General features: G+C 39.4%; 1 protein-coding gene and 1 long non-coding RNA gene across 7 annotated transcripts in view; one reads left to right on the forward strand and one right to left on the reverse strand.

Annotated features, from left to right (window-relative positions):
• Positions 1 to 11,319, forward strand: part of LOC132709567 (uncharacterized) — a 44,341-nt gene extending 33,022 nt beyond the window's left edge. The window contains exon 2 of the long non-coding RNA XR_009620598.1: positions 11,193 to 11,319. This is a non-coding gene — a long non-coding RNA (uncharacterized LOC132709567). The remainder of the gene's footprint in view (positions 1 to 11,192) is intronic.
• DNAJC13 (DnaJ heat shock protein family (Hsp40) member C13) overlaps positions 1 to 26,694 on the reverse strand; it is a 161,414-nt gene that overhangs the window by 57,982 nt on the left and 76,738 nt on the right. For all 6 annotated transcript variants that reach the window (XR_009620597.2, XM_060683675.2, XM_087892517.1 and 3 more), the window contains 6 exons: positions 18,621 to 18,722; positions 18,139 to 18,243; positions 12,071 to 12,273; positions 11,699 to 11,783; positions 11,382 to 11,536; positions 10,462 to 10,507 (listed from right to left, as the gene is read on the reverse strand). Coding sequence is in view for 5 of the 6 variants with exons in the window: in XM_060683675.2 (XP_060539658.1) it covers positions 10,462 to 10,507; positions 11,382 to 11,536; positions 11,699 to 11,783; positions 12,071 to 12,273; positions 18,139 to 18,243; positions 18,621 to 18,722 (696 nt within the window). In the remaining variant the exon portion in view is untranslated. The remainder of the gene's footprint in view (positions 1 to 10,461; positions 10,508 to 11,381; positions 11,537 to 11,698; positions 11,784 to 12,070; positions 12,274 to 18,138; positions 18,244 to 18,620; positions 18,723 to 26,694) is intronic.

The raw sequence follows: 26,694 nt of genomic DNA on the forward strand, positions 1-26,694 counted from the left end.
CTGGAGGGCTGACATGTTCTTATCAATTCCTAAAATGCTTCTTTAAAAACAGGTCTGATCTTGTTCAAATGACGTAGCTTTGGTAAGGCCCCACAATTCTGCATTGTAAGTCAGCATTGGGACTATTTTTGGTGTGAAAATTTTCAGTACAGGGATCAAGGTACCTGGATAATTATTAGATAATTCATATATTCTTTTAATACTTGTCTCAACTTTTGCTGAGCTTCTTTTAAAATGATTTACGCATACCTCTGTATTGGTAAAAACCTCAGTAAAAAAAATAATTTGTTCAATAGGTTCCTCATTTATCTACCAATTATATTTCACACTTTTTTTTTTGGATAAATACCATCATTTTAAATTTGATTTTTTTAATATTTAGAAAATTAACAGCATAACAGATATTTAGCTTTCACATTAGTCTTTTCAGGTCAATTTGAGTGCGCCATTAGAGCTATATCATCAGCATATAGAAGAATATTAATGAATTTATTATGGATCTTTGGACTATTTCTGAATATTAACAGAGATTAAAAAGCACTGGGGTTTGCTCTTCCGGCGGTGACATCAAGCGGTGTGGGCGAGGGAGAATTTGACAGCTCCCGTAAACCCAGCTAATCCTTGTATAGGAGCTCCAAAAGGGCAGTTCCAGACCCGGAGAGTCCGGAACATTAAAGGGGAAGGTTTCAAGCTTTGAACGAGGCGCTAGTGTCCTGGAGTGTGAAGCCGGACCCCTTAAATCTCGCAGGGAAAAATCTGCCTTCCTAGGCAGATCGAAAATGATGGCGGCCACCTTTGAGAGGAAGTAAAGAGTGATTCCAGCTACAGCGATCGAAGTGGGAGGAAGGAAGAAGAGAGAATTAGTGAGACGGCAGAAAAACAAAGGTGGCATTGAAAAGAGAGTCGCAGAGAATATTTAAAGAGGCGACTACAGAGAAAGGCGCTCGGCATGAGACGATCGAAAGAAGTTAACAACGTAACAGAAACAGTAAGCAGAATCAACAAAAGAAGACTTTCTGGATTGATACAGAGGAGATGGTGGAGAAAAGAGAGAACAATTGTAAAATGGTGACTTTGCTTTAACAGATACTTTTGGTGGGTGATTTTGGAACGATCTATCTGATTTGGTTTTGGAAAGGAGATTTTGGACAGAGCCAGAGAAGTAAGTAAAACAATTCAATACTGTGGATTTATAAATAACAAGAATGACAACAAAGTTTGAGACTGTGTAGGACTGGAAATAAGGAAGAATTGGACGGGGGTGTGAAGAGAGGGGGGGAATCTGAACTGGACAATCTGATGCAATAAGGAACGGAAGGAGCAGAGGAAGGCATCTTGAAAAAAAAACTCTAGCTTCAAATTTGATTTAAGTAATCCTAAGTAACTATTAAGTAGTTACTATTAAGTAATATTTTTGAAAGACTTTTGTAATTGGGAAAAAGGGGGAATCTGTTTTGCTGATCATATGAGCAAAAATTATAGGCTTTATAGAAAGGAGTAAGAATTAAAGGAGATCAGACAGTGGTGAAAAAGGGATTGGTTTAAAAAAATACAGTGAAAAGAGAGGGGAGAAGAGGCATAACAGTTGATAATTGTTATTTGAAAGGTACATTTGAGAGCGGTAGCGATTTTCTAACTGAATACTAACGTTGCAAAGTAAAGTAATACCTAAAAATTTATGATATTGTGGAGGAATTGGACTAAAAATATAATAATGTCAACAACAACAACAATAACAAAAACAGGGGGGAAAAAACCTATAGTAAACACAACTGCAACGCCCTCACCTACAATGCAGCAATCAATTGAATCCATGCTGGGAAAAGAAAAGGATAAGATGGAACCAACTATGAGCAGCATGCAAAATATGCTACAAACAATTCAAGAAACTTTATTGAAATCGCAAGAAAAAATGGCAAATCACCAGGAGGAAGCCAGAAGAAATCACCAAGAAATTAAAGATGAACTAGGAGAGCTAAAGGATGATTTGAAAAGTATGAAAGAGAAGATGGAGAATATTCAACAGACAGTAGCAGAGAATGAGCATAAAGTAAAAAAAAGAAAAAAAGAAGATAAAGTAGAACATTTGGATTTAAAGTTAGAAATGGCAGAAGAGAAATTATAACAACAAAATAAAGAACTGGTTGACTCAATTACTTTCCTAGAAATGGAAAAAGCCTCCTTCTTCCTACGCTTCCAGAATGTCACTGAAGAGAGAGAAGATTTGGAAGAAAAAATGTGTGATATAATAGCGGAAATAATACAGAAAGACAAAATAGAAGTAAAAGACTCAATAGATGAAGCATACCGAGTATACAATAATTTTTTTTCGACTTATTAAATAGATTAACTACAAAATGCATTTGGCAAGGAAAGAAACCTAGAATTAGGTTAAAAGTATTACAAGATATCAGAGAGAGAGGAAGAGCCGCCCTCCCAGATGGGGAGACCTACTATCAAGCAGCAGGATTAGTTTGGATAAAGGAGTGGATGGAATTGGAAAATAAAAGTCTGCTAACATTAGAAGAACATGATCTAACTATAGGGTGGCACTCATATTTGTGGGGAGGAAAACAAAATATTTATGGATATTTTAGAAGACACACAATTAGGAATTCTTTACTAATAATTTGGAATAAAATTAAAAAACAACATTATATACAAATCCCGTCTTGGATTTCCCCAGAGGAAACTTTAACATATCCAAATTTAGTAGACTGGACAAAATTAATTAGATATAGAGACATAATAACCAAGAGGGGAATATTAAAAACTAGAAACGAATTGGAACTGGACTTAGGAAGAGAAGTGCAATGGTGGACATATCTGCAGATAAATTCAAAGTACACAGAGGATATAAAAAAGGAAAGTTCGACTAGAAGAAACAGAATTAGATAAAAATCATACTAGGGAATGATCGAAAACTAATAAGTAGACTATACAAGTTTCTAATTCGGTATAAAATGGAAGAGGAAACAGTGAAAGACACGATGATCAAATGGGCACAAAACATTAACCATGTGATAGAACTAGAGAAGTGGGAGAGGATGTGGAAAACGAACATGAAACTAACAATTGCGACGGCATACAAGGAAAACCAGATGAAAATGTTTTATAGATGGCATCTCCCACCGGCCAGAATTGCGAAAATGTTCCCCACCAACTCCCCGAAATGTTGGAAATCCAAGACTGGCTATGGAACATACTATCATCAATGGTGGACCTGCACGATGGCACAAAAATTCTGGAAGAAAATCAAAACTTGGATAGTAGGACTTCCGGTTTCCCTGTCTTCGGCGACGGCGGCGCCTTTTGAAGCTCCGCCAGCCCCGCCGCCCGTAGAGCTGCTCCGAGACGAAGAAGCGGCTCGAAAACTTCCAAATCCGTAGGATTGAGGAAGAAGAGATCGCAGGGCACAGGTCGAGCCCCTGCAACCCCCCATGGAAGTTTCTGGGGAGAGAACAGGCGTGGCTCCCTCCCAACCTGCTGAAACTCCGGGCGACGTGGGACGATTCTGCTTTCGCAGAACAACCCGGCTGCAGGAAACTTAAAGCGAAAAGAACCAGCTTTAATAAACAGCGAAATTACCTGAATCCTGAAACTTGGAAACGCAAGTATCAGCGCTTTGTTGACTTTTTAAACTGAGAAAAATGCGAATGAGTGAAAGTGCTTTGAAAAAACATGGTGCTCAGCTTTAGAGTTAACGAGCCAGCGGGTGTGGATTGGTGAAGTTATCTTGTTTTGTTACAAAGTTTCCAAGTTGCTACAAAGTTGCCTTGTTTGTAATAAGAGAAACAAGTGGAAAATTTCTCCCTTTTTAATACTTGACTTTGCTTTACTTCAACCTTTATTTGATCAAATCTGGGGGACTTTTTTAGAAGTCTTTGTGCAGGAGGGAAAGGAAAAGGAACTTCCCTCTTTAGAAAAACTAGATCACGTGGCAGGATGGCTTCAAAGAAGCAGGAAGGGAAGGCAACAGGGGGGGGATCCCCCACACACAAACATGAAACGCAGCTTCCCCCTGCTCAACAGCTACAGACTCAGAAAAAAGAATTTGATGTGGGAGATTTAAAAGAATTTATTTCTAGAACTTTGGATGACAAATTTCAAAAATCTCAACAGGAGATAGATGATAAACTTCAAAAATCACATCAGGAGTTTATGCAGGAAATTAATGAAGTTAAAGATATGGTGAAACAGAATCAAAACAAGGTGACCAAAAAAATATCAGAAGTGGCATCTGGCCTGGCAGAATTTATTGGGAAAGTTGATTTTAAAGTTGAAGAACTTAAATCAGAAGTTAATGTTAAGATGAAAGACAATGATTATAAAATTGCTGATGTTGACAATAAAATGCAAAGAGTTGAAAACGAGATTGTCATGATACAATTCAGGGCAATGGAGTTTGCTATACGGCTTCGAGGAATTCGAGAGGAGGAAAGACAGGATTTGAGACAAGTTTGTTCTGAGGCCCTGGCTAAGATTTTACAAGTTAATCCAGATGTGGTTTTTCACAAAATAGACAAAATTTACAGAGTGAACTCTTGGGTGGCCAGACAAAGACAATTACCTAGAGATGTGGTCATATATTTTATAGATAGAGAAATAAGAAACGATATCCTGCAAAAATCCTTTTACACTTCTGTACAAGTGGGGGGCTCACGAATTGGAATTTATAAAGAATTGCTTCCTAAAATGTTGAAAGCTAGAAAAGAATTTGGCTTTCTTGTTAAGGAATTGCAAAATTTACAGATACCTTTCCGGTGGGACGCACCAGTTGGCATAATTTTCAGATACAAGGGAGAAAGATACCGTTTGAATACCGTGGAGAAGGCACAGCACTTCTACACTACTATTCTTAAGGAAAGAACACCATCTCCACGTACATCTACAGTTTTGGAGATTAAAGAGAGTGAAGAGAAGCAACCTCAACGAGAACTGCAAGAACAGTCTAAGCAGGAATTAGAAGAAGTGCAAGGTGCAGAAGGAGGTTTTCTGGATGAGCCCCTGCTGGAATCTTCTCCAATCTTGGACCCGGTTCGGATGATTGAAGTTAAGGATCTTAACTTACGTTACTTAAACAAAAGCAACAACAACAACAGGAAAGACAAGACAAGGAGGCAGATAAGAGTACTGCACAAGAGATTGGAGCTATGGGAGGAGCGAGATCGAAGCTTTCGGATGACCTTCAATTATTTTGCTCTTTGCTCCAGAAAGAGGCTGATGATGTTTAAGTGTTTATCCTGGAATGTTAATGGGTTGAATTCAGCACAGAAAAGGAAGAAATTATTTACATATTTGAAACAATTTAATAATGATATAATTTGTTTACAAGAAACGCATATCACAACTCAAGATTAAAAATATTTGATAAACTCCAAACTAGGAACACATTTTATATCTTCAACTTCGCAAAAAAAGAATGGTGTGGTTATTTATGTAAATAAAAAGTTAACAGCTAAAGTTATAGAAACAGATGAAGATGGTAGGTTTGTAGCAATTGAATTGTCTACAGCAAATGGCCAAATTCTTCTGATTGGGATTTATGCTCCCAATCAACAACAGGACTATTTCTATAAGATGTTACATACTAAAATATTGCAATGGGATTACAGATCTATTTTAATTATGGGAGACTGGAATGGAGTAATCGACTCTAAATTAGATAAAAAGAGTTTGGCAAAGTCTAGAATTAGATTACCACAGACCTTTTTTGACATGAAAGAAGATATGGAACTAAAAGATGTTTGGAGAATACATAATCCAAAAGAATTGGACTATACTTTTTTTTCTGACAGACACAGATCCTTCTCTAGGATTGACTTTATTTTGTTGACAGATGATTTACTTGTTAAGACAAAAAGAACAAAGATTTTTCCAAGAACTTTGACTGACCATAGCCCAGTATGGATAGAAATTGAGATGGACAAGGTTGAGAGACGTTCTTGGAGATTAAATGAGAATTTGTTTAGATATGAAAAAAATACAACAGAACTTAAAAAGCATTTGAAAGAATTTTTTGAAATAAATTTGAATAAAGGTACCCCAATTGAAATTGTGTGGGATGCAAGTAAAGCTTATATGAGAGGGGTACTTATCTACATGAACTCTAAACATAGACTGTTCCGACAAAAGAAAAGATCTGAACTGGAAATAGAAATAAAGAATAAAGAACAGTTACTTATTAAAAATCCAACAGATGAAAGAATACGTAGTGCTATAAAACTTTTGAAAGACCAATTTCAAATGCTTATGGCGGAACAAGTTGCAACAAACTTACAATATGCGAAGCATAACACATTTTGTAACGCTAATAAACCGGGCAGATGGTTGGCTTACACATTGAGGAAAAAACAAAGTATACGGACTATTGATAGTATTGATATTGGAGGGAAAGAAATCTTTCAACAAAAATTAATTAAAGAAGCTTTTGTGGACTATTATACTAAATTATATGCTAAAGAGGAGGTGCAGAATGGACTTATAGAAAAATATTTAAATGATAAAAGAGTTACAAAAATTACTGATCAACAAAAGGAAAGAATGAATTATCCTATAACAGAGGAGGAGATAATAGTAGCAATTAAACAGTTAAAAACAGCCAAAGCTCCTGGCACGGATGGCTTGACTGCAGTGTATTACAAAACTTTGCAAGCTGAAATGGTGGAACAACTTAGAGATTTATTTTGCAATATCCAGCAAGGGGGTAAAATACCCCCATCATGGACAACAGCTTACATATCTTTGATACCAAAAGAACAAATCGGTCCTAAAAAACCAGAGAACTATAGACCAATATCTCTTTTGAATACAGATTATAAAATTTTTGCGAAAGTACTAGCCAACAGGTTGATGCCAGTAATTCAAAAGGTGATTCATGATGATCAAGCGGGATTTATCGAGGGCAGATATATGAAGGACAATGTAAAGCAAGTAATAGATTTATTGGAATATCTTGAGAAGAATAAACAGATCCCTGCAGTGCTGGTCTTTTTGGATGCAGAGAAGGCCTTTGATAGAGTGGATTGGAATTTTCTATTAAAGACTTTGAAAAAGATGGACTTTGGGGATCAATTTATACAGGCGATTTCGGCAATTTATCAAGAGCAAAAGGCACAGATCATTATTAATGGAAGTTTGACAACAGAGTTCAAAATTGAAAAAGGAACAAGACAGGGATGTCCGCTGTCCCCACTTTTATTTATTTTAACGCTAGAAGTCTTGCTAAATACAATACGGGACTCTAATATCTTGAAAGGTATAAAGATTAGATCGTAAACGTGAGCTTGAAAGGAGGGCAGGTTTTGAGACTGTACCTAAGGTAAAATATCTAGGAGTTCAGGTTGCAGAATCAAACATGAAATTGTTTCAAAATAACTATGAGGTGTTGTGGCGAGAGGTGCAGAAAGATATGGAGACTTGGAAAAAACTGCAGCTGTCTCTACTTGGAAGAATAGCAGCAGTTAAGATGAATATTTTGCCAAGATTTCTTTTTTTGTTTCAAATGATTCCGGTGCTTAAAAGTGATAAACAATTGAAAGTTTGGCAATCTGGAGTGAATAAGTTCGTCTGGAACGAGAAGAAGCCGAGAGTGAAATTGAAAATTATGCAAGATGTTCCAGAAAGAGGAGGTCTTAAACTTCCAAACCTACAGCTATATTATGACGCAGCAGCTTTAACTTTAACAAGTGATTGGTTTGGAAGTAAAAAGGCTGGAATATTGAATGCAGAAAGTTTTGATCTTGAATTTGGATGGCATGCTTACTTATTTTATGATGACAAAGTTGATAAAGTATTTAAAAGCCATATACTTAGAGACTCTTTGATGAGAGTTTGGAAGAAGCATCGACTCAAATGGGATTATAAAATACCGCTATGGCTGGATCTTGGTCATACTTTGTGGAATACAAACATAATGTCACTCGGGGGGGGTTTATACAAAGAGGTTCTTTTTACAGATGCGGGCAGATGGCAGCTGAAGACATTGCAGACACTGTTGGACGAAGGGATTAATTTAACTTGGTTACAATATAATCAATTACAATTGAGATGGAAGAGGACCAAAAAACTGGTATTATGTTGCATGAGGAAGAATTGGTTAGACATATAAGAGAGAAAGGTCCAATGCATATCAAAAGGCTTTATAATGTTTTGCTAGAAAGGGACTCAGAAACTGAATTAGTTAAAGATTGTATGATTAAGTGGGCACAAAATTTTGAAGAACCAGTGATGTTGGAAACATGGGAAAAAATTTGGGTTCAGAATGTTAAATTTACACAGTCGCAGAACCTGAGGGAAAATTTCTATAAAATGTTTTATAGATGGCATTTAGATCCCAAAAAGTTGTCATGTATGTACCCTAATGTTCAGCCAAAATGTTGGAGATGTGAATGTTTGGATGCTACGTATTATCATGTTTGGTGGACCTGTAGGAAAGTTAAGGCTTTTTGGATAAAAATTTGGTGGGTCATGCAGAATGTTTTGAAGAAAAAAATTCAATTTTCTCCACAACTGTTTTTATTGGGTATAGTTAAGGGTTTTACATTGGGTGAAACAAAATTGATATTGTATATGATAACAGCAGCAAGATTGTTGATAGGTAAATACTGGAAGAATGAAGCTTTGCCCACTATCGAGGAATGGACTTTGAAGATGGCCAGTTTTGCAGAGATGGCGAAGATTTCAGCATATTTAAAAGATTGTTCACAAGAGACTTATGAATGGGAATGGAAAAAGTGGATAGAATATGTTCAGAACAAATATCAAACTAGAAAGTATCAAATAGCTTTTATTTGAAAATAATGTATTTGAAATATTTTAATGTAATGAGGTAAAGAAAAAAATTATACAGGGGAGGGAGGGGTTCAAGTTTATATATAAGTGTTATATTAAGGGTTTTTTATGAGTATGAGTATATTATAGTGAAGTCTGGGGGGAGGGGAGGGTTAGGGAGGGTTAGGGAGGTTGGGAAGTCTGGGGGGGGAGGCGGGGGGGGGGGGAAAGGGGTGAAAATGTAATTGTAAAACTTTTGCAATAATAAAAAAAAAAACTTGGATAGTAGAAATAACTCAGAATCCAATAGAGAGAAAACCAGAACAATTTCTGTTAGGAATTTCAATAGACAATTATACTAAAGAAATACAGTACCTTATATTGCATATATTGGCTGCAGCATGTATCATATATGCACAATATTGGAAGAAGGAAACACTACCGACGGAAGAGGATTTAATTAAAAAAATTCTAGAATGTGCAGAATTAGATAAATTAACTAAAGAAATTAAGGGGAAGGAAGAATCAAAGTATTATAAGGTTTGGAGTAGATGGTATGAATGATTGAAACATAAGGAAATAAGTTAAATGAATGAAGAAAGGAGGGGGAAAATGTGTATGATCTTTTCTTAGTAAAGAAGAAATGATATAAAGTAGAAAACGAACGTCAAATAAGTTTATACTTAAATATTTGTAAATATTGATGTATAGAAAGAGCAGACCGCTGTGTATAGCTGAAAAGAAAAGTGATATTTTTCTTTTTTGTGTTATTTTTTGTTATATGTATATGTTTGATTTTTAATGTGTTTTTAATGTGTTTAAAATAAAACATTTTTTATATAAAAAAAAAAAGCACTGGGGCTCAGGCTACAATTCTGTCCAACACGAGTATGTGAAGGTATACTTTTAGAGAAACAATAACATCTATATAGGCTTTCAAATGAGCGTTTGAGTATACGTAAGAATAAGAATCTAAGAGTAAGGATTCTATGTTTTATTTATTTATTATTTATTTATTTTATTTATTCAATTTATATGCTGCCCCTCTCCGAAGACCCAGGGCGTTTAACTTAGCCAATTTCTTCCCCAAAATGTTTCTGTTTATAGAGTCAAAAGCAGCATTGAGATCTAGAAAGATGGTAAACAGCTTCTTGCCATTAATTAGTTGTTTTGTTATCAGAAGGTGTAAAATAAAACAAATGTCTATTGTGGAGTGCTCTAGTTTAAATCCAGCTTGTTCCTCCATTAAGCAATTTATTTCCATTACCCAGAATTCTATTTTAATCAAATATTTAAACAGAAATATTTCTTCAGTTTTCCTTTCTATCAATATGTCATAATTAAATTATTTTCTTTAGGATTTTATATGCTATATTTATACTGCAAAGCAACCTACTTACTTTCTTTAGAGTTGTTGATTTCTGGCATTATAAATTAACAAAATAATTTATTTGAGCACTATATAAACAGAATCTTTTGGTGTAAAATAATTAGATATAGATAAATTTTATCATCAGTAGATCAGCAATTATACCGTTAGTAAAAGGTTAAAATATTTTGTTTGTAGCAAACAAAACCCTAAAGAAAAATTAAGAGATTAAAATTACCAAAGTAACACTTAACACAATATTAGGATTGGTTTATTTTCAGAAATTTTAAGTGTTGGTTTTTACTATTAATATATCTTACCTCTTCAGATTTGAAAGCTTGCTTTGAGTGTGTATACTTCAAAAACCTAAAAGATAAATGCATTTGATTAAATGTTATGAATTCTATATATTTATAACATTTGATTAAATGTTATGAATTCTACAATTCAAGTGCTTCTATTAAGATAGCCTTTCTCACTTATTTTCTGCAGTCCTAGGGATCAGTGAGAAATCATGATTTTAAAAAAGTTTTTTTAAGTTTGCACATCTTATAATGCTAAGGTTATAATGCTAAGGTTCACAGGGGTTAGAATTTTTATATGCCTCAATTCAGTTTACTGATCATGCTAATATGATGATTAATCGTGAGCTTTAGTTAAATTTTTATGCAGATGTTCACCAAGAATTATTTCAAAAGAAATATTATTTTTCTCTAGAAAAAAAATGTTGAGAAAGAATGCTCTTAGCTTAACGCTTACTAGTAATTTAATACTATATTATTTAGGGAATGCCTCACCAGCAGATTGACCCATATCACCACTACAAAATAATGGCTTGGTTTGCATATATTGCTAAGAGATAATGTGGAGAGTAAAGCTATCTATCCTCAGAAAGAAATAATGGTTTACAATAAAACACAATGGTTTTATAAGATACAATGGTTCACAATAAAATACAATTTGAAATTATGGGCTCCTATTGATTTACAAATTTTGGTTTGTGTACTCATGGCTTACTGTTGGTATATTGTATCTTTCTCGTTTCTTCTAGGGACTGGTGCAAAAAATGAGAAAATAAGCAGGAAATGGCTGAATCTTTTGACTGACCACTAAGTAAAGTCTGGCTTCTTTACTGATCTAGGATTGAACATCATGCTAAATAAAAAATAAAAGACTTATGGATTGCTAGATTGCATATTACTCAAACCAACCCAGAGAGATATGAAAATTTTGTTTTCACCTTGCAACAGGGAGTACATTGGAACCAGTGTACATCATAATGAAGAAGAATATTCCACTGAGATAAAGACGAGGTAACTGTGGGTTGTCTTGCATGATATGGAAGAGTAATATGGCAACCTTCTCAACAAGAATGGGATCAAAAGTCAGCAAAAGCTGTAATGTACAAAAAGTTAAATATTCATTTCAAATTAAAATATTGCTCAGTTACTATCCAAAACATTACTCAGTTAAAAAAACCCATAAACATGCATAGCATATTGAAAATTAAGCAGGAAATGAAATATGTCTGAAAGGCAAGATGGAATGTCAATTTACCTGAATGATATGAGAAAGGCAAGTGTTGTCGGAGAGAAGCCTCTTCACCTTGGGTAAAGGTCTTATAATAGCATTATCCTGATCTCTAAAATAAATATATTTTTCTAATCAGTATATTAGTACAAAATCATTTGCTTCTATTGTCTTTTGGCTAATTAGCAGACGTTTCACATTCTTGTTTTTTCCTAGAACAAACTCTTTACTAGCTCAACATATGAATTTTATAGAGGCTGACCTCTTTTACAGCAAAGAATTATGTTTTTTGGAGTGGCTTCTTGAACAGTTTTTCACTGTCTTCATTCCCAGGAATGGACCATTTAAGATTTTTGCAATAATGAAAAATATTAGCGACCTGAAATCTAAGTTCTTTACCTGCTGGGAAAATAGCTACACATTGTGACAAGCATGTTGAGAATAAGTGTAGCCAGATCTGTCTCATTTAGCACAGCTTGTCCAGTGGCCAGTAGACACCATTTCAACTGAGGAATAACTTGCAATGGTCGCCATCCATCCATGCCTTGGGCCCAGCAGCGTGTTTTTGAAGTCAATTTTCCTTCTGTCCACAATTCCTGCATCTGTATTAGAAATTGAATACTATAATGAATACTGTTTTTGGAACAGTATGTTTGACAAATGTTCAGTTTTTGCAAACAGTAGTGAATATATCCAAGATATTTAAAATAATATTTATATTAGTCTATGTAAGCAGATATGTAAAAATACTTTATCTTGTCAAAAACAAAACAGTAAAACAATCTGGGCAGATCTAAAAGACTAATGAGACAGCCCAAATCATTACCATGCCATAAATCAAAATTTCTTGACTAAAAATAGACAATTATTCCAGGTTCATTAGAATATTTGATTTGGAAAAAAATACCTCAACTATAAAAATACTGATCTGAAAATAAAAACTTTCCCCCAATAAAAGACAAAAAACAACTCCTTGGTAGCAATCCTCACTTGGTAGCAATCCTTCTGTTTTTCATTCCCAAGGAAAGGAAAATAATGAAAGAAAGCAACTGTCCTGGTCCCCCCCACCCCCCCAAAAAAAATCCATCATGCAAATGCATAGCATGAACTGGTTATTCCTGACAACTTCATGAGTGGACTTCTAAGCACATTGTTGTTGTCGTCATCAGCCATCCAGTCATATCCGACCTTCAGCCACTATATGGATCAGCACTCTCCATGCTGCTCTGTCTCATACTGTCTCTGCCGTGTCATCCTTTATACTGTCCAGCCAGTGGATACTAGAGTGGCCCCTTCTTTTACCGCTGATCATTCCCAGCATGATTGACTTTCCAAGCGAGTCAGCTCTCATGACATGACCAAAGTATAACAGCTTCTGTTTGGCAATCTTGTCTTGTCAAGTGATATTTTCTGCAAGGTTCATGTTGTGACTCCGACCCCCGAGCCTGTTTTATCAGAAGGAGAAGACCCCGAAAGTGGAGGAGAGGAGTTGGCAATGCCTCCCTCTCCAGGACCCTCCTCTCTGGCAATGCCTCAGGTGTCCTCTGAAGGCCAAGAGATAGGCCAGGGGCCAGGCACTTAGGAGCAGCCGCAGTTGGACAGCGATGGAGATGAGTCTTGGCTGGATCCCCGACAGCGTCGCAGAGATAAGCGGACGCAGCAGAGGAAGAGGCGTGCCAGAGATTAAACTGAGTCATTGGACCACACCACATAAGGGATAAAAGGGCGTGTGGTGGCCAGTCAAGCCTTGTGACGAACAAAACTGAAAGCTAGCAAGTCATTCTGCATTTCTGGAACTTTGTTATATGCTCTGCTTGGATTGATTTTTGGACTGGACTTGATTATTCTTTGGCTTTTGTGGACTTACTTTGATGTTTCAGACGGAGGAGAAAAACCTCCCTTTGTAAGTAAAAACTTTTGGCAAGCAGCCACTGGGTTGTTGCCAATTCTGTTATCAAAGGAAATTCTTGTCTGCTGGTTTATTTTAACTCTTGGTCCACTGCTGGTGTGCGTGTGTGAAACGGGGACAGAACAGTTCCGTCTAGGATTTCTTTGTTATTTTTGCAGTTGCAATTGGAAAAATTATTGATTTAACAAATGTGCATTTGGTTGTGAGTCTTTACTCTTCCAGATGTTATTCATGCCATACATTGCAGTTCTTCAAAAGGCTATACACCTTCTGTTCTCAGGGCTGCAGTCACCACTTTGGTCAATTTTATAGCCGAGGAAGTTGAATTCCTTTACTATTTTGATAGTCTCATTGTTGATCTGCACTTTGATCTGTGTGTTCATTGTCATTATCTTTGTTTTCTTGATGTTAAGGTGCAATCCAAATTTTTCACTTTCATCTTTGACTCAGGATTAGCCACTGCATATCTTCTTGCTTTCTGGGAGCAATGTTGTATCATCAACACATCGGAGGTTGCTGATAGTCCTACCACTGATTTTAATCCCAGTGGTTAAAGTCCTCCAATGTGTATTTCTCAAAAATATTTCTGTGCAGATTCGACCGGAAGCGTCGTGGCGAGACAGTTGGGAATTAGTGGGCTCTGATGAGTCTTGCAAAATTCTGGGCTGACAAACCGCTATATTGGGGGGGGGGGTCCTTCGGACCAGATCTATCCTGTAGGGATGGAGAAGGAGAGGCACCTTGGATGATTAGGAGGAACAAGCAAGTTCCTTGGAGGTTGGAGGAAACTCTTTGACTCAGTAGTGGGGGCGGCGGCCATAGCAGCGGCCATAAAGCTGGGGAAACCGGACTAAATTTTGAGCAGGAGTGGTGATTTGGACGGAGTACTGGTACTGGATAAGTGATTGCCAGCTCGATGGCTTCGAGATAGAAAACGCCCACACAGCATGAACAAACGAGACGATACCTCCCGCCTACCAGCCATTTGGAAACCCGCCCTTATTGACAAACGAGTCCCTAACACGACGAATGACACCAGACCCACACTCACGAGAGCCACACAGGATGTCACCACCACACATCCACGCAGAAAGCAGACTCAAACCCACACTGATAATGAGCCACGACCAAGGACTAGAAGCCAGACCGCAGCTACATCATTAGCCACTTTAAACCCCTCCAATCCATACATGAAGCAGACTGACACCCACCATGAAGAGCTTGCACGGCCACAAACACGAAGCCAAACAACAACAACGCAGCTCACCAGCTCAAATCCCCCTGCAACTCAGACTAAGCTGAGCACAACCAAGCCCCCACCCAAACAGAACACACCCCCAGCCAATCAGAGCACAACCAACCCCCCATCCAATCAGAGCACAGCCAAGCCCCTAACCAATCAGAATACACCTCCACCCAATCAGAACACAGCCAAGTTCCCACCCAATCAGCTCACACCCCCACTAGCAGTTAAAAGGAAGAGACAGCTGCGATCTCACATTGCTCCTGGAAGCACGAAGCCGAGAACACCAGCCTGAAGATGACGAATGAGACTTCGTCGAAACGTCGCCAAGACACTTCCAATTTTACGTGGGAGAAGACCCGAATAACCAAAGACCTACATACAAACACCCGCGAAAACCTGAGAAAACATATATATATATATATATATATATATATATATATATATATATATATATATATATATATATATATATATATATATATATATATATACTTGAAAAAGCAATGGAAAATTGGGTTTATTTTTAAAAATAATTGGAATTGAGAAATAGAAATGAATGACTTTAATGTTATATACTTATGAGATACAATATATTTGATTGTAGTATTTGGATAAGCTGGGAAGGAAATGGGTTATATATGTAAAATTGTATGAATTCTACCATATTTTTCGGAGTATAAGATGCACCTTTTCCCCCTAAAAGGGGGTGAAAATTTAGGTGCGTCTTATACAAAGAATGTAGCCCTGCCGAAGCTCTGGCCCCCACCCTTTGGCATCTGACTCACAGCAGTTACCTCCTTGCAAGCAAACAGCAAGAAAAAACAGCTCCTTTCAGCTTCAGCACAGCCTAATTAGCACAAGTTGATTGGATCGGCCTCCCGACTCTCAGCTGATTTGCTCTCAGCTGTTTTGCTCAGGGCTCTGCTGCTTGCTGCAAAGAGGTAAATTGCTGGAGCAGATTTTTTTTTTCCTTGTGCTAATCAAGCTATGCTGAAAATGAAAATGAAAGTAAAGCAGGCTGTTTTCTGCAACGAGCCAAAATTGCTCAGAGGCAGAAGCAGAGGCAACTACTAAAAAAGGTAGGTGTGTCTTATACTCCGGTGTGTCTTATACTCCGAAAAATACAGTAATATCTATAATTGGAATAATGGAGTCTAGGGAAAATATTTGAACCTATATTATGTTGTGAAAAGGGAGCAATGGGGAAATATTTGAATAAGATGATTTAGAGTTAGGGTTACGTTTTAGAAAAATGATTGACTTTAAATTAAATTGAAAAAAGTAATGGGGGGGGGAAGAAAAATTGACTAAGATTAGAGATTAGGGCAAATGGTAATATTGGTTATATACCAGAAGAAACAGAAGGAAAATAAAACAAAAAATTAGAGAGAAAGAATATTATGGCAAAAAGTGAAATATATAAATTGTGTTGGAGAAAACTAAAAGCTGTATAAATTTTGACTTGGCCAATACTCTGTTCAGAAAAAATGTATTGTTTGTTTGTGTTTGTTTTGAAAAAAAATAAAAAACCTTTCTAAAAAAATATTTCTGTGTCCATGTTGAATAGTATGACAGAATGCAACCTTGCCAAGTGTCTTTTTCAATTCTGAACATTTTGTGTTTCCATATTCCGTTCCTACAATGGCTGCCTGAACAGAATACAATGACTGAATGAGCTGGATGTGATGTGGTAATATTCCCAGTTCTTTGAGACAGTTCCAGAGCTTGTTATGGTCAATACAATGGCTTTTGTGTAGTCAATGAAACACATGTAGATATCTTTTTGGTATTCCTTTACTTTTTCCATCATCCAATGTGGATTGGCATATGATCATGCATTCCTTTTCCTTACTGAAATCCTGCTTGTACATCAACTGTTGGTGATTGAATTCAAGTATTTCTGGATTATCTTCAAAAAATTTTTACTCATGAGTAGTATCAAGTTCAGTGGTTGGAACAGTCTTTGGTATTACATTTCTTTGGCAAAGCACTGTCAGTGTTTTGTTGGCAGTGTTCTTAGCAGGTCTTCAAGAATTCCTTCAACTCCTGGGGCTTTGTGGTTAGGCAGCTGATTCAGTGCCCACACAACATATTTCTCCAGGATATCTGGTTCTATTTGTGGTAGGTCAGCTTCTTTTCTTACTGCTTGGCCTTGCTTTTTTGTGTAAAGTTGTTTTGCATATTGCCAACATTGTTCTTTGATTGCTAATTGGTTATGCAATTCCTGCCCATTACCTCCTCTGACCATTTTTGTCATAAAGAGGTTTCCAGCCTTCTTCACATAAGTGAAACACTTGTATGACCTTTCATGGCTGGTTCCTAGTTTCTTACATTGTTCAGCCCAGTACTTTTCTTTATTTTTTCTTGCCTCTCTCTGGAACTTTCCATTTAGTCTTTGCATTTCTTCCCTGTCACCAATAGCTTTTTCTTTCCTTCCTCTTTTGCAGTCTATTATATCCATCTGGCCAATTTTGTTGGTTTCTTGTATGCAATATGTTCTTGTGCTACTTTAATGATACATAATATGTTTTGGGCTACTTTAATGACAGTTGGCCCATAGCTCGGCTAGTTGCCTTTCTGGGAAGTAGAGGAGTTCAAATCTGTTCTCAACTTCTGTTATCTGTTCTTAACTTCAACTGCATATGCAGGGAATCTTCTCGACATTAAATTTCTGAATCATGGGTGGACGTTTGACACTGCAACACCTGAATCTTACCTTGGCAGCTAACAGTTCATGATTTGATCCACAATCTGCATCACAGAATGTTTTCACAGTGAGGATGGAACTTTTCTACCTCTTCTGGCATAATATGTAGTCAATTTGGTTTTGATGTTTTCCCTTTGGTGAGATCCAAGTGTACAGTCATCACTTGGGTTGTTCAAACCATATGTACATTATGTTTAACTGTTGTTTGTGACATAGCTGAATAAAATGTTCTCCTGCCTCATTTGACATCACATACATATTATCTCAATATCCCTATCAAGGAACTGCTAACAGTGAATAACTAATAATAAATGGCCCAACCACAGAACTACCAAGGCCATTCCCAACACTGACAGGGCAAGCCACTAGAATATATATTGAGAGCAAACTCCCATCCCTACTAGCACTGATGATGTTATCTAGTTTGGTAATAAAACAATGTCAATGCCAATAATGAATGCAAGTAAACCACCAAGCTCAGAGAGTATTGAGGACCCCACATATAATTTCACCATTTATAAACATACTCCTTTCTGAGAAATATTACAAGGCCATGATCCAACACTGTATTATTTTAATATGAAACAATTTTTTTTGAAAGATACCTCATTAAAGCTATATGGGCCTCTTCTCTCTTTCTCTGCATTGCCATAATACCATTCTTTTTCACTCTCTCTTTTCATATCTGGTGCTGCTTCAATAACATTGCTCTTAAAAAGAAAAGAAAAGTAAGTTTTGCATCATGTAACTAGAAAAATAGATTTTACAATTTAAGAAGCAATTTATATGTACAAATGTCACTATCTTGTTAGAATGTATACATAGTCAGACTCATCAATTTTTCAATTTATTGGACCAAAGGATGAGAACTTAACCATACAGGGAAGGACGGATGAACTTTAGATGACAGGTATCTTAAATGAGCCAATTAGTAGTCAAACCCAAGTCTTAAAAAACACATTAAATAACCCCAATTTTGAACAGGCTATGTTTCAAATTAATTCCAATGTGATAAATATTTTTGTTTTTATGAGAATCTGCACTTATTTGTATTTATACAAAGCTTAAAAAAATAAAAATGCCATACTTGGAATGGTACTGTTGCCCTGCTTGTGTGAAGATGGGCCAGAGTAAGGAGATCCACAAGGATTCTGATTCCATTTGAATCCATAAGCTCTTTAACATTTTTCTGTAATAAGAGTATAAAGAATTTATAAGAAATCGCATACTTTTAAAAATGATTTTTTCTGATCTAATTTTTATTGTAAGGCATGCTAATCTTAAGGTAAGAAGAAAACACAACCTTAGAAAAGGATGTTGGTCTTACCTGACACGTCTCTTCTCAGTGCGCTGCGGGAGACTCCAAGCAAGGGTTAACTCAAATCCTACTGCCAGAGACTGGGTTGATAGAGTTCCTTGGCCACGCCTCTCTTGCCTGGCTGAGCTTCAGTTTTTTGACGAAGTCACGTCAGAGTAGCAGACCGGCATCTGTAGAGAGATAAACGTCCCCTGGACTCCTGGACCTAGGACGGTCGGCAGGGCAGGTCTTGGATTCTCCCGCAGTGCACTGAGAAGAGACGGGTCAGGTAAGACCAACGTCCTTTCTCCAGTGTGCTGCTTGGAGACTCCAAGCAAGGGATATACCCAAGCCTGAACTAGGGGAGGGAGACCGGCCAGTCCCTGGTCCCCGCGGTGGACCAGTGGAGTGAGCCGTAATTTGTCTCGAGACAGGCCGGGCCTGCATCTCATAGGCCTTGGAAATGCAGGCCTTCAACCAACGGCCAATAGTAGAAGAAGTCACCTTCCTGCTCATGGTTGCAGGCTGGAAGGATACAAAAAGAGATTCTGTCTTCCAAAAGGAAGAACTCCGTTCGATGTACCTACGGAGAGCTCTCCTGACATCCAGGCATGCCAGTGTTCCTCCACGGGATGATAGGGACCCGGGCAAAAATTAGGCAAGATGAGCTCCTGGGCTCGGTGGAACCAGGAATTCACCTTTGGCAGGAACGAAGGTTCCAAGCAAAGGACCACCCGATCTGCATGAAAAGTGCAAAGGTCCTCCCATACAGACAAGGCCACCAATTCAGATATCCTCCTGGTAGATGTTATTGCCATGAGGAACGCCACCTTCTCTCGCACACCTCTTTGAGGAGGTCTGGATGCAGGCGTCACTCTGAGTGGTCCTGGGTCATCCTGCTCAGCCAGTCCACCTGCACGTTCGTTACTCCGGAGATATGTTCTGTCCTGACCAAAGACCCAGCCTCTCCATCTCTGCCATGAGGGACCTGGACCGGGTGCCTCCCTCCCCATTTATGTGGGCTTTTGTGGCCACATTGTCCATCAGAATGAGAACGTGCCGGCCTGACACTGTCTCTCGGAAGTGGCATAAGGCCAGGTGAACCGCCCTCAGCTCCAGCCAGTTGATGCTGTTCTGGAGCTCCATCAGGGACCACCTGCCCTGAACCACCTGGATTGGAGATGGGCTCCCCAACCAAAGAGACTCGCTTCCGAAGTTATTGTGATGCACTGGCTCACCCTGTAGGGGCATCTCTGCCGCAGGGCTGGGGAGGCCCACTAGTGTAGTGACCTCAACACCCTTTGGGTGAGTCTCACTTTGAGGCATGAGTTGCTCTTGCTGGCCTTCTGATGTGGTAGAAGGAACCACTGCAGTGCCCAGGCATGCAACTATGCCCAGGGGACTATGGATAGGCATGAAATCATCTTCCCCAATAGTTGAGAGAGAAGGTTTAAGGGCACCAACTGCATAGCCACTATCCCGGCCACTAAGGACTGCAGACTTTCCAGTCAGTCTGGTGAGAGAAATACTTGGTCGGAGGAGGAGTCTATTACCACGCCCAGGTGAAGAAGACTGGTAGATGGCACCAGGTGGCTCTTTTTGAAGTTGTCCGTGAAGCCATGATCTTGGAGTAGCCGTATCACAGTCTGGACCTCCTGTTCCACTCGCGAGGCTGATCTGGACTGGATCAAAATATCGTCCAGATAACATTGTAGACGAATGGGTAGCGCCCTGATGTGGGCTGCTACCACTGCCAGAACCTTTGTGAAGACTCTTGGGGCTGATGACAGGCCGAATGGCAGGGCCCGGTATTGGAACTGGCGCCCTCATAGGAGAACCGCAGGAACCTGCAATGACAGGGGCGGATTGGTAAGTGCAAATAGGCCTCTTTGAGTTCTATGGAGGTCAACATATCACTCTCCCTGATACAGCCCAGGATGGATTGCAGGGACTGCATCTTGAATCGGCGATAGATCACGTGGGCATTCAGCTTCTTTAAGTCCAAAATTCCCCTCCAGCCCCCCAAACTCTTGGGCATCAGGAACAGGATTGAGTAAAGTCCTTGGCCCTCCTGGCCATCTGGAACCGGCTTGATGGCGTTGATTTCCAACAGATGCTGGATCTCGGGTTTCCATCAGCTGACATTTTTCGGCGTTCACTGGTACAGTGGGAAACATTGTGGGATAGTCATTTCCCGCATCAAAAGGAGCGACCTCCTGACCCACGAAATGGCCGCTTGATCTGATCCTGCCGTCTGCCCCTGTCATGAAAGGACGACCGATCTGGAAACCGTTCGTGCCCGATAGGAAGGCCTCTAGAACTGGGCGGAGGGGGATGTGGCATCGGCTGACTGGAACTGCGGCTTCTGATGGTAGTAAGGTAAGGCCCTACGATCCGCCCTCCGGTGCAAGGAGGGAAAGACCTTCTTGTCCTTGCCTTCCACAAGTATGAGGTCCAAGGCTTCCCCAAACTAGTGTGCCCCTTTGTAAGGGGCGGAAGCCAACCTCCATTTGGATCGCATGTCCACCTGCCAATGGTGAACCCACAGGAGGCATCGTGATGTCACAGGAGAAACCAATGCCCAGGACGTAAACTTGGTTGCGTTTAAGGTCACATCATCCGAATATTCAGTGGCAGCCATGAGCTTATTCAGGTCCTGATGCAACCTAATCTCATCCGGTGGTAGTCTGGCTTGCATCTGGCGCAACCAGATCAATGTGGCCCTACTGAAAAAGGAAGCTGCATTTGCTGACCTGATGGCCCAAGCTGCAGCTTGATGAGTTTTGTGAAGTGCCATTTCAGCTTTCTTGTCCTCAGCCTTCAGACCTTCCGCAATATCAGCCAGAAGAATGGCCGAAGAAGTAAGTGTTGCCACAGGAACATCCACCATGGGAATCCGGAGGAGCTCTTCCAGGTCTGGTGCAGCGCAGTAAAGTTGCCTTTCATTGCCAGAAGGTGCAGCAATCGTACCAGGCTGTGCCCATTGGCGTTGCATAACATCCAAAAACAGCAGAGGCGAGAGAATGGTCTCCTGGAACAGGTTCGGAAAACAGACCTTCATGAGGATCTTGGAGGGCCTGGGGCTGCTCTGAAGAGGCGCCCACTATCCCCCTGTTGGTGGTAGCCTTCGCCTTGAACAACAAAAACTTAAACAAGGCAGAATGAAACAGGCCTGAGAAGGAAGGCTTTTCAGGGGTCATGCCCTCATCATCTGAGAGCTCCTGATTTCCCAGATTTTCCTCCCCCTTGAGGGCATCAGCACTCTGCACAGAATGTTGTGAATGTTGTGATGCAGATGGCTCAACCACCGGAATGTAAGCTGCTGGAAGCTACACCTGTTGATGGGGCGAGGGATGACGGGACAAGCTGTTATGCTGGAAACCTGCAGCAATGCCTTGTGCAATAACATCAGCAATGAAGGCTTTCATGTCCATAGACAGCCCAGATCCCTGGGCCTCCCCTGGACGGAGCCCTGCCGCAGTGGGAGTAAAAGTGGCCTCTGGAACAGATGTCCTAGTAGGGACTGGCCTTGAGTGCCTACTAGTGGAGGGCACAGCAGCCAAAGGTAGAATTTCTTCCTCCTGTCCAATAGGAAAAACCGACCTAATCTCCCCAGCACCTTCTGGGGAATGCATGCCCAACACCTTCTGGGGAATGCATGCTCCACGCTTAATTGAGGAGACAAATCAGGCTGCAGAGATGCAGGGAAAACCTCTGCTGCAAGGTAACCAGTTGGCTCCTGTACCTGCCTCAGGCTTTTAGAAGCATGCTTCTCAGGTGTCTTTTGGCATCTTTTTCCAACGCAGCATAATCCTCCTTAGACCGATGCCTCTTGGAGATTTCCTTGTGAGATGCCCCTTTGGAGGCAGCCCTGGTGAGTCTGGGGCTGCATTCATCAGCTCTATGGAGCCTAGGGGGATCAGAGAGTTCCAGAGGTGGAGATAACTACTGTCAGCCATTCTGCCACTCACACACAATTTATACAGACCGGATCAAGGAATGTCCACCTGATCAGGTCCCCCTGCAGCCTCAAAGGATAAGCTGGATCCTCATGGCAGGCCCTGGGAGATCAACACCAGCACAATACTTCCAGCTCCGGAGCTAGCAAAAGAAACAATGCCTTTGCTCCAAATCCCAGTCATGTCTCCTGCTGGGCTAGAAATGGAGCTGGAGTGGAAAGTTTCCACTCACAATCCCCCAGTTGCGCAATTACAGCTCCTAGGCAAGCCCACTGCTCTGCGCATGCGCTGGGGTGCCTCCATGCCTCTCAGCTGATCAGAAAAAAGGCGCGAAGGCAGAAACTGCCCCCCCCAGCACTGCGAGGCAATCTGCAAGGCTGCAAGCCTCCAATCATCAAAAAATGAGCTGAGCCTGGCAACGCTGCCGGTCCTACAGTTCTGCAGCTCCACAGCTGATAATAAACGGTGTGAGAGCAAATTCCAGCTCTCCTAACACCCCTCCTCCTTACAGCCGGCCAAAGAGCCTCACAGATAGAAAAAAAAACGAGGCGCGAAAGCAAATTCCAGCTCTCCTAGCGCCTCTGCTCTGAAATCCCACATGGTGGCCACCAGAGGGTCCAATACACGGGAGCTATGAGCCTGGCAACGCCGCAGCTCAAAACACCTTCCCCCACCTAAAAACAAAGCTGCCAGGAGAATGAGGGCACGATAAAAGCCCTCCCAGCACCACGCAAATCAAATAAACACGGAGTATGTCCCTCCAGCTGGACAGTTACTCCGGAGCTGCTTCCCCCACCATAGGTGGTGGCAGTTTTACCTCTCACACAGATATACCAGCACACCCACCAGCGGCTAGGTGGGTTAGAATCCAGGGGCCAGCAACACGGAGGATCCCCATGCAAGGGTTGACCCCGGATATGCTGCTTACCTAAAGTAAATCTCTTCAGGGTGGTGGCCGTTGGTCCAGGCTTGCCAGAGTAGACCAGCTCATTTACCCGCAACATGCTGGCCCCTTTGGCAAAAAATTCAAAGATTGAAGACTCCAAGCAAAAAAATTCTATTGACCTAGACTAAAGTTGATAGAGCAAATTAATACATGTCTCTCTTGGCTGGACTGAGTTGAAAAACTGAAGCTCAGCCGGGCAAGAGAGGCGTGGCCAAGGAATTCTATCAACCCAGTCTCTGGCAATAGTATTTGAGTTAACCCTTGCTTGGAGTCTCCAAGCAGCGCACTGGAGAATAAAGAGATCTAGTGATAAAATTGTAACTAGCTTCTATTTATTTATAATCTTTCATTTTACATCATTTACTGATTTTATTAGTAATATTACATTTCAATAAATTATTGAATAAATGATGAACAATTGGTACTTGCTTTCCCTGTTAACCATTAGTATATATTTTGGTAAAGGCACCCCTCTTTATTTTTATTAACATTAATTGATAAGTGCGGAGGTTCCAAAATTCTCCTATATTAATTTTTACTTTTTAAAAATGTGATTTCCCAGAGAAATCCTACTTTTAAGTGTAAAGGCTATAAAATTCATTAGTTGGATACATTACTGGCCCTAACATATGTCCTTACCATTATTTTATAGCAGAATTTTAAAAGTGTGAAGTGAAAATAAGTTTCTTTTAAAAAGCTAGTATGTATTTAGCATAAATTTAGCATTTATTTAGCAAAAATATGTGCTGAACAATTTCAATGGCTAAAAATATACCAAAAAGTGTAAAATTAAAAAGAAAACAACTCAGAATAAAAACAGTTCTAAGCCAAAATGAAAAGATATGTTTACAGATTCCTTCTAAATATATTTTGCTCCAACTCAGCTTCAGTCAGTTTTATAATAAAAAACTCACAATATGAAAGACAAAATTATTATTTATGTGGAAACTGGCTCATTAATGATCTCAGAATGCAGAGAGGACAACTGAGAATTAGACTATCCTGAAACATATTTGAAACTACATTGTATGACTTTGTATACTGTACACCATACTGTACACAGTACACTGTAGTAAACCATTTGAATACAGTTTGAAATACAAGTGATAACTAGGGTACTGATTAGTCATGTGACATCTTAGGATGGTCTGCGTTTGAACTGAAACATATGCATTTTAAATATTTTTAAAAAATCTGTACCATGAATTAAACAGGCTCAGTCTGAGCACAAATGTGGGGGTGGGTGAGAAGAAGTGACGAAAAACCAATATCGGTGGCTAACAGGAAGTAGATAAGACTGGTATTCTTTCCTCCCTGTAGTGTTCCTGATATGGGTTGGCATAACCTACCAGTCAACCAGCTAGCCTTTTCTCTGTCAACCCCTATGATATCCCACTGTCCTGCCTCTAAATTTTTGAGGCAATAACAAAAAAAAACAAAAAAAAATGCATAGGGCTTCAGGATTTTTGGTTCTGCTTTACATTATTGCCTTATCTGTCCTACCCTATTTGCCCAAGAATCTGTTTCACTGAAACAACCAAAAATCATCCAGACTCTAACATTATTCTGCTGAAAGAATTTGACAAAACTTCAAAAATGTGAAGTAAGTTCTAGGTTTGAATCAAAACAATGATTATTTAGAGGACATCTATGGTAATTTATCAACTTGATTGCAGCATTGTGGGCTAATCTTAATTTCTGGACTGTTCAAGAGCTGCCCATGGTGGGCATCTTTGCAATAATCCAGTCTTGGGTTTTCAGGACATGGAGGATAAGCATCAGGAAGAGATATGTGTTTATCACTTGTAGTTGATAAATGATCCCTTTTTCTATAATTACTATACTGCAGTTTATTTTTATATTTAGATAGATTGTCCAAACAAAACAAATAATGTACTTTGTAAATTTTATAAAACCTACAAATATACAACCACTAAATTTTATTTTAATTCTGAAAACATAACCTGACTTCATTTTATCATCTTTGAATCATATATACAGCTGGTCCTTGCTTAGCAACCAATAATGTATCAGCTGTTCAAAGTTACAATGACACTTAACAAAGAGGCTTATGACCAGTTCTCAAACTTGTAGCCATCACACCATTCTCATGGTTGTGCTTGGCAACTGATATGCAATTATGATGGCCAAGGTGTCCTGCAGTCATGTGATCATCATTTGTGAACTTCACCACTGGCTTTTGACAAATACAAAAGCTGGCAGAAAGTCACAACTCGTGATTATGTGATATTGCGCTTAATGGCCTCAAGTGATTTGCTAACAACTGCAACTAGAAGTTCTGCTGTTAAATAAGCAAGTTCACATGATTTTTCTCTTTACCGCTATGTCACTTAGCGGTGGAGTTGCTGGTCCCAATTATGGTTGTAAACTGAGATCTATCTATATTATACATTTCAGTCAAAAGATTATTCATTGAATAAAAGGTATTTTGCGACACTAGGCTGATCCTGAATAGCCCAATACATTCTTATGACCCTAAGCCCATTTGCATTTTATTTATCAAAAAAATCTATTGAAGGTAAAGGTAAAGGTTTCCTTTGTCTTGTTGAGCCTGACTCCAGAGGTGGTGCTCATCACCATTTCTCAGCTGAAGAAGCCAGCTTTGTCTGAAGACACTTCTATGGTCATATGGGCATATCCTGCAACCAGGATACTATTCCATGAGATGCATGGAATGCTGTTATCTTTCCACCGAAATGGTACTTATTTATCTATTTGCATTTGCATGCTTTTGAACTGCTAGGTTAGCAGGAGCTGGAGCAAGTAATGAGAGATCATCCTGTCATGTGGTGCTCGGATTTTGAGCCTGGGCTGTCAGCTATCCAGCTGACTAGCTCAGAATCACAAATAATACTTCTCATAATGTAGCCAAAATAGTTTGTCTAAATACTCCTTAAACAAAACATTAAGCTGAAATTAATCCATCCACTTAAAATAA

Source organism: Pantherophis guttatus, chromosome 4, assembly GCF_059756535.1.
Source record: "Pantherophis guttatus breed Tessera chromosome 4, ASM5975653v1, whole genome shotgun sequence".
Classification (NCBI taxonomy): Eukaryota; Metazoa; Chordata; class Lepidosauria; order Squamata; family Colubridae; genus Pantherophis; species Pantherophis guttatus.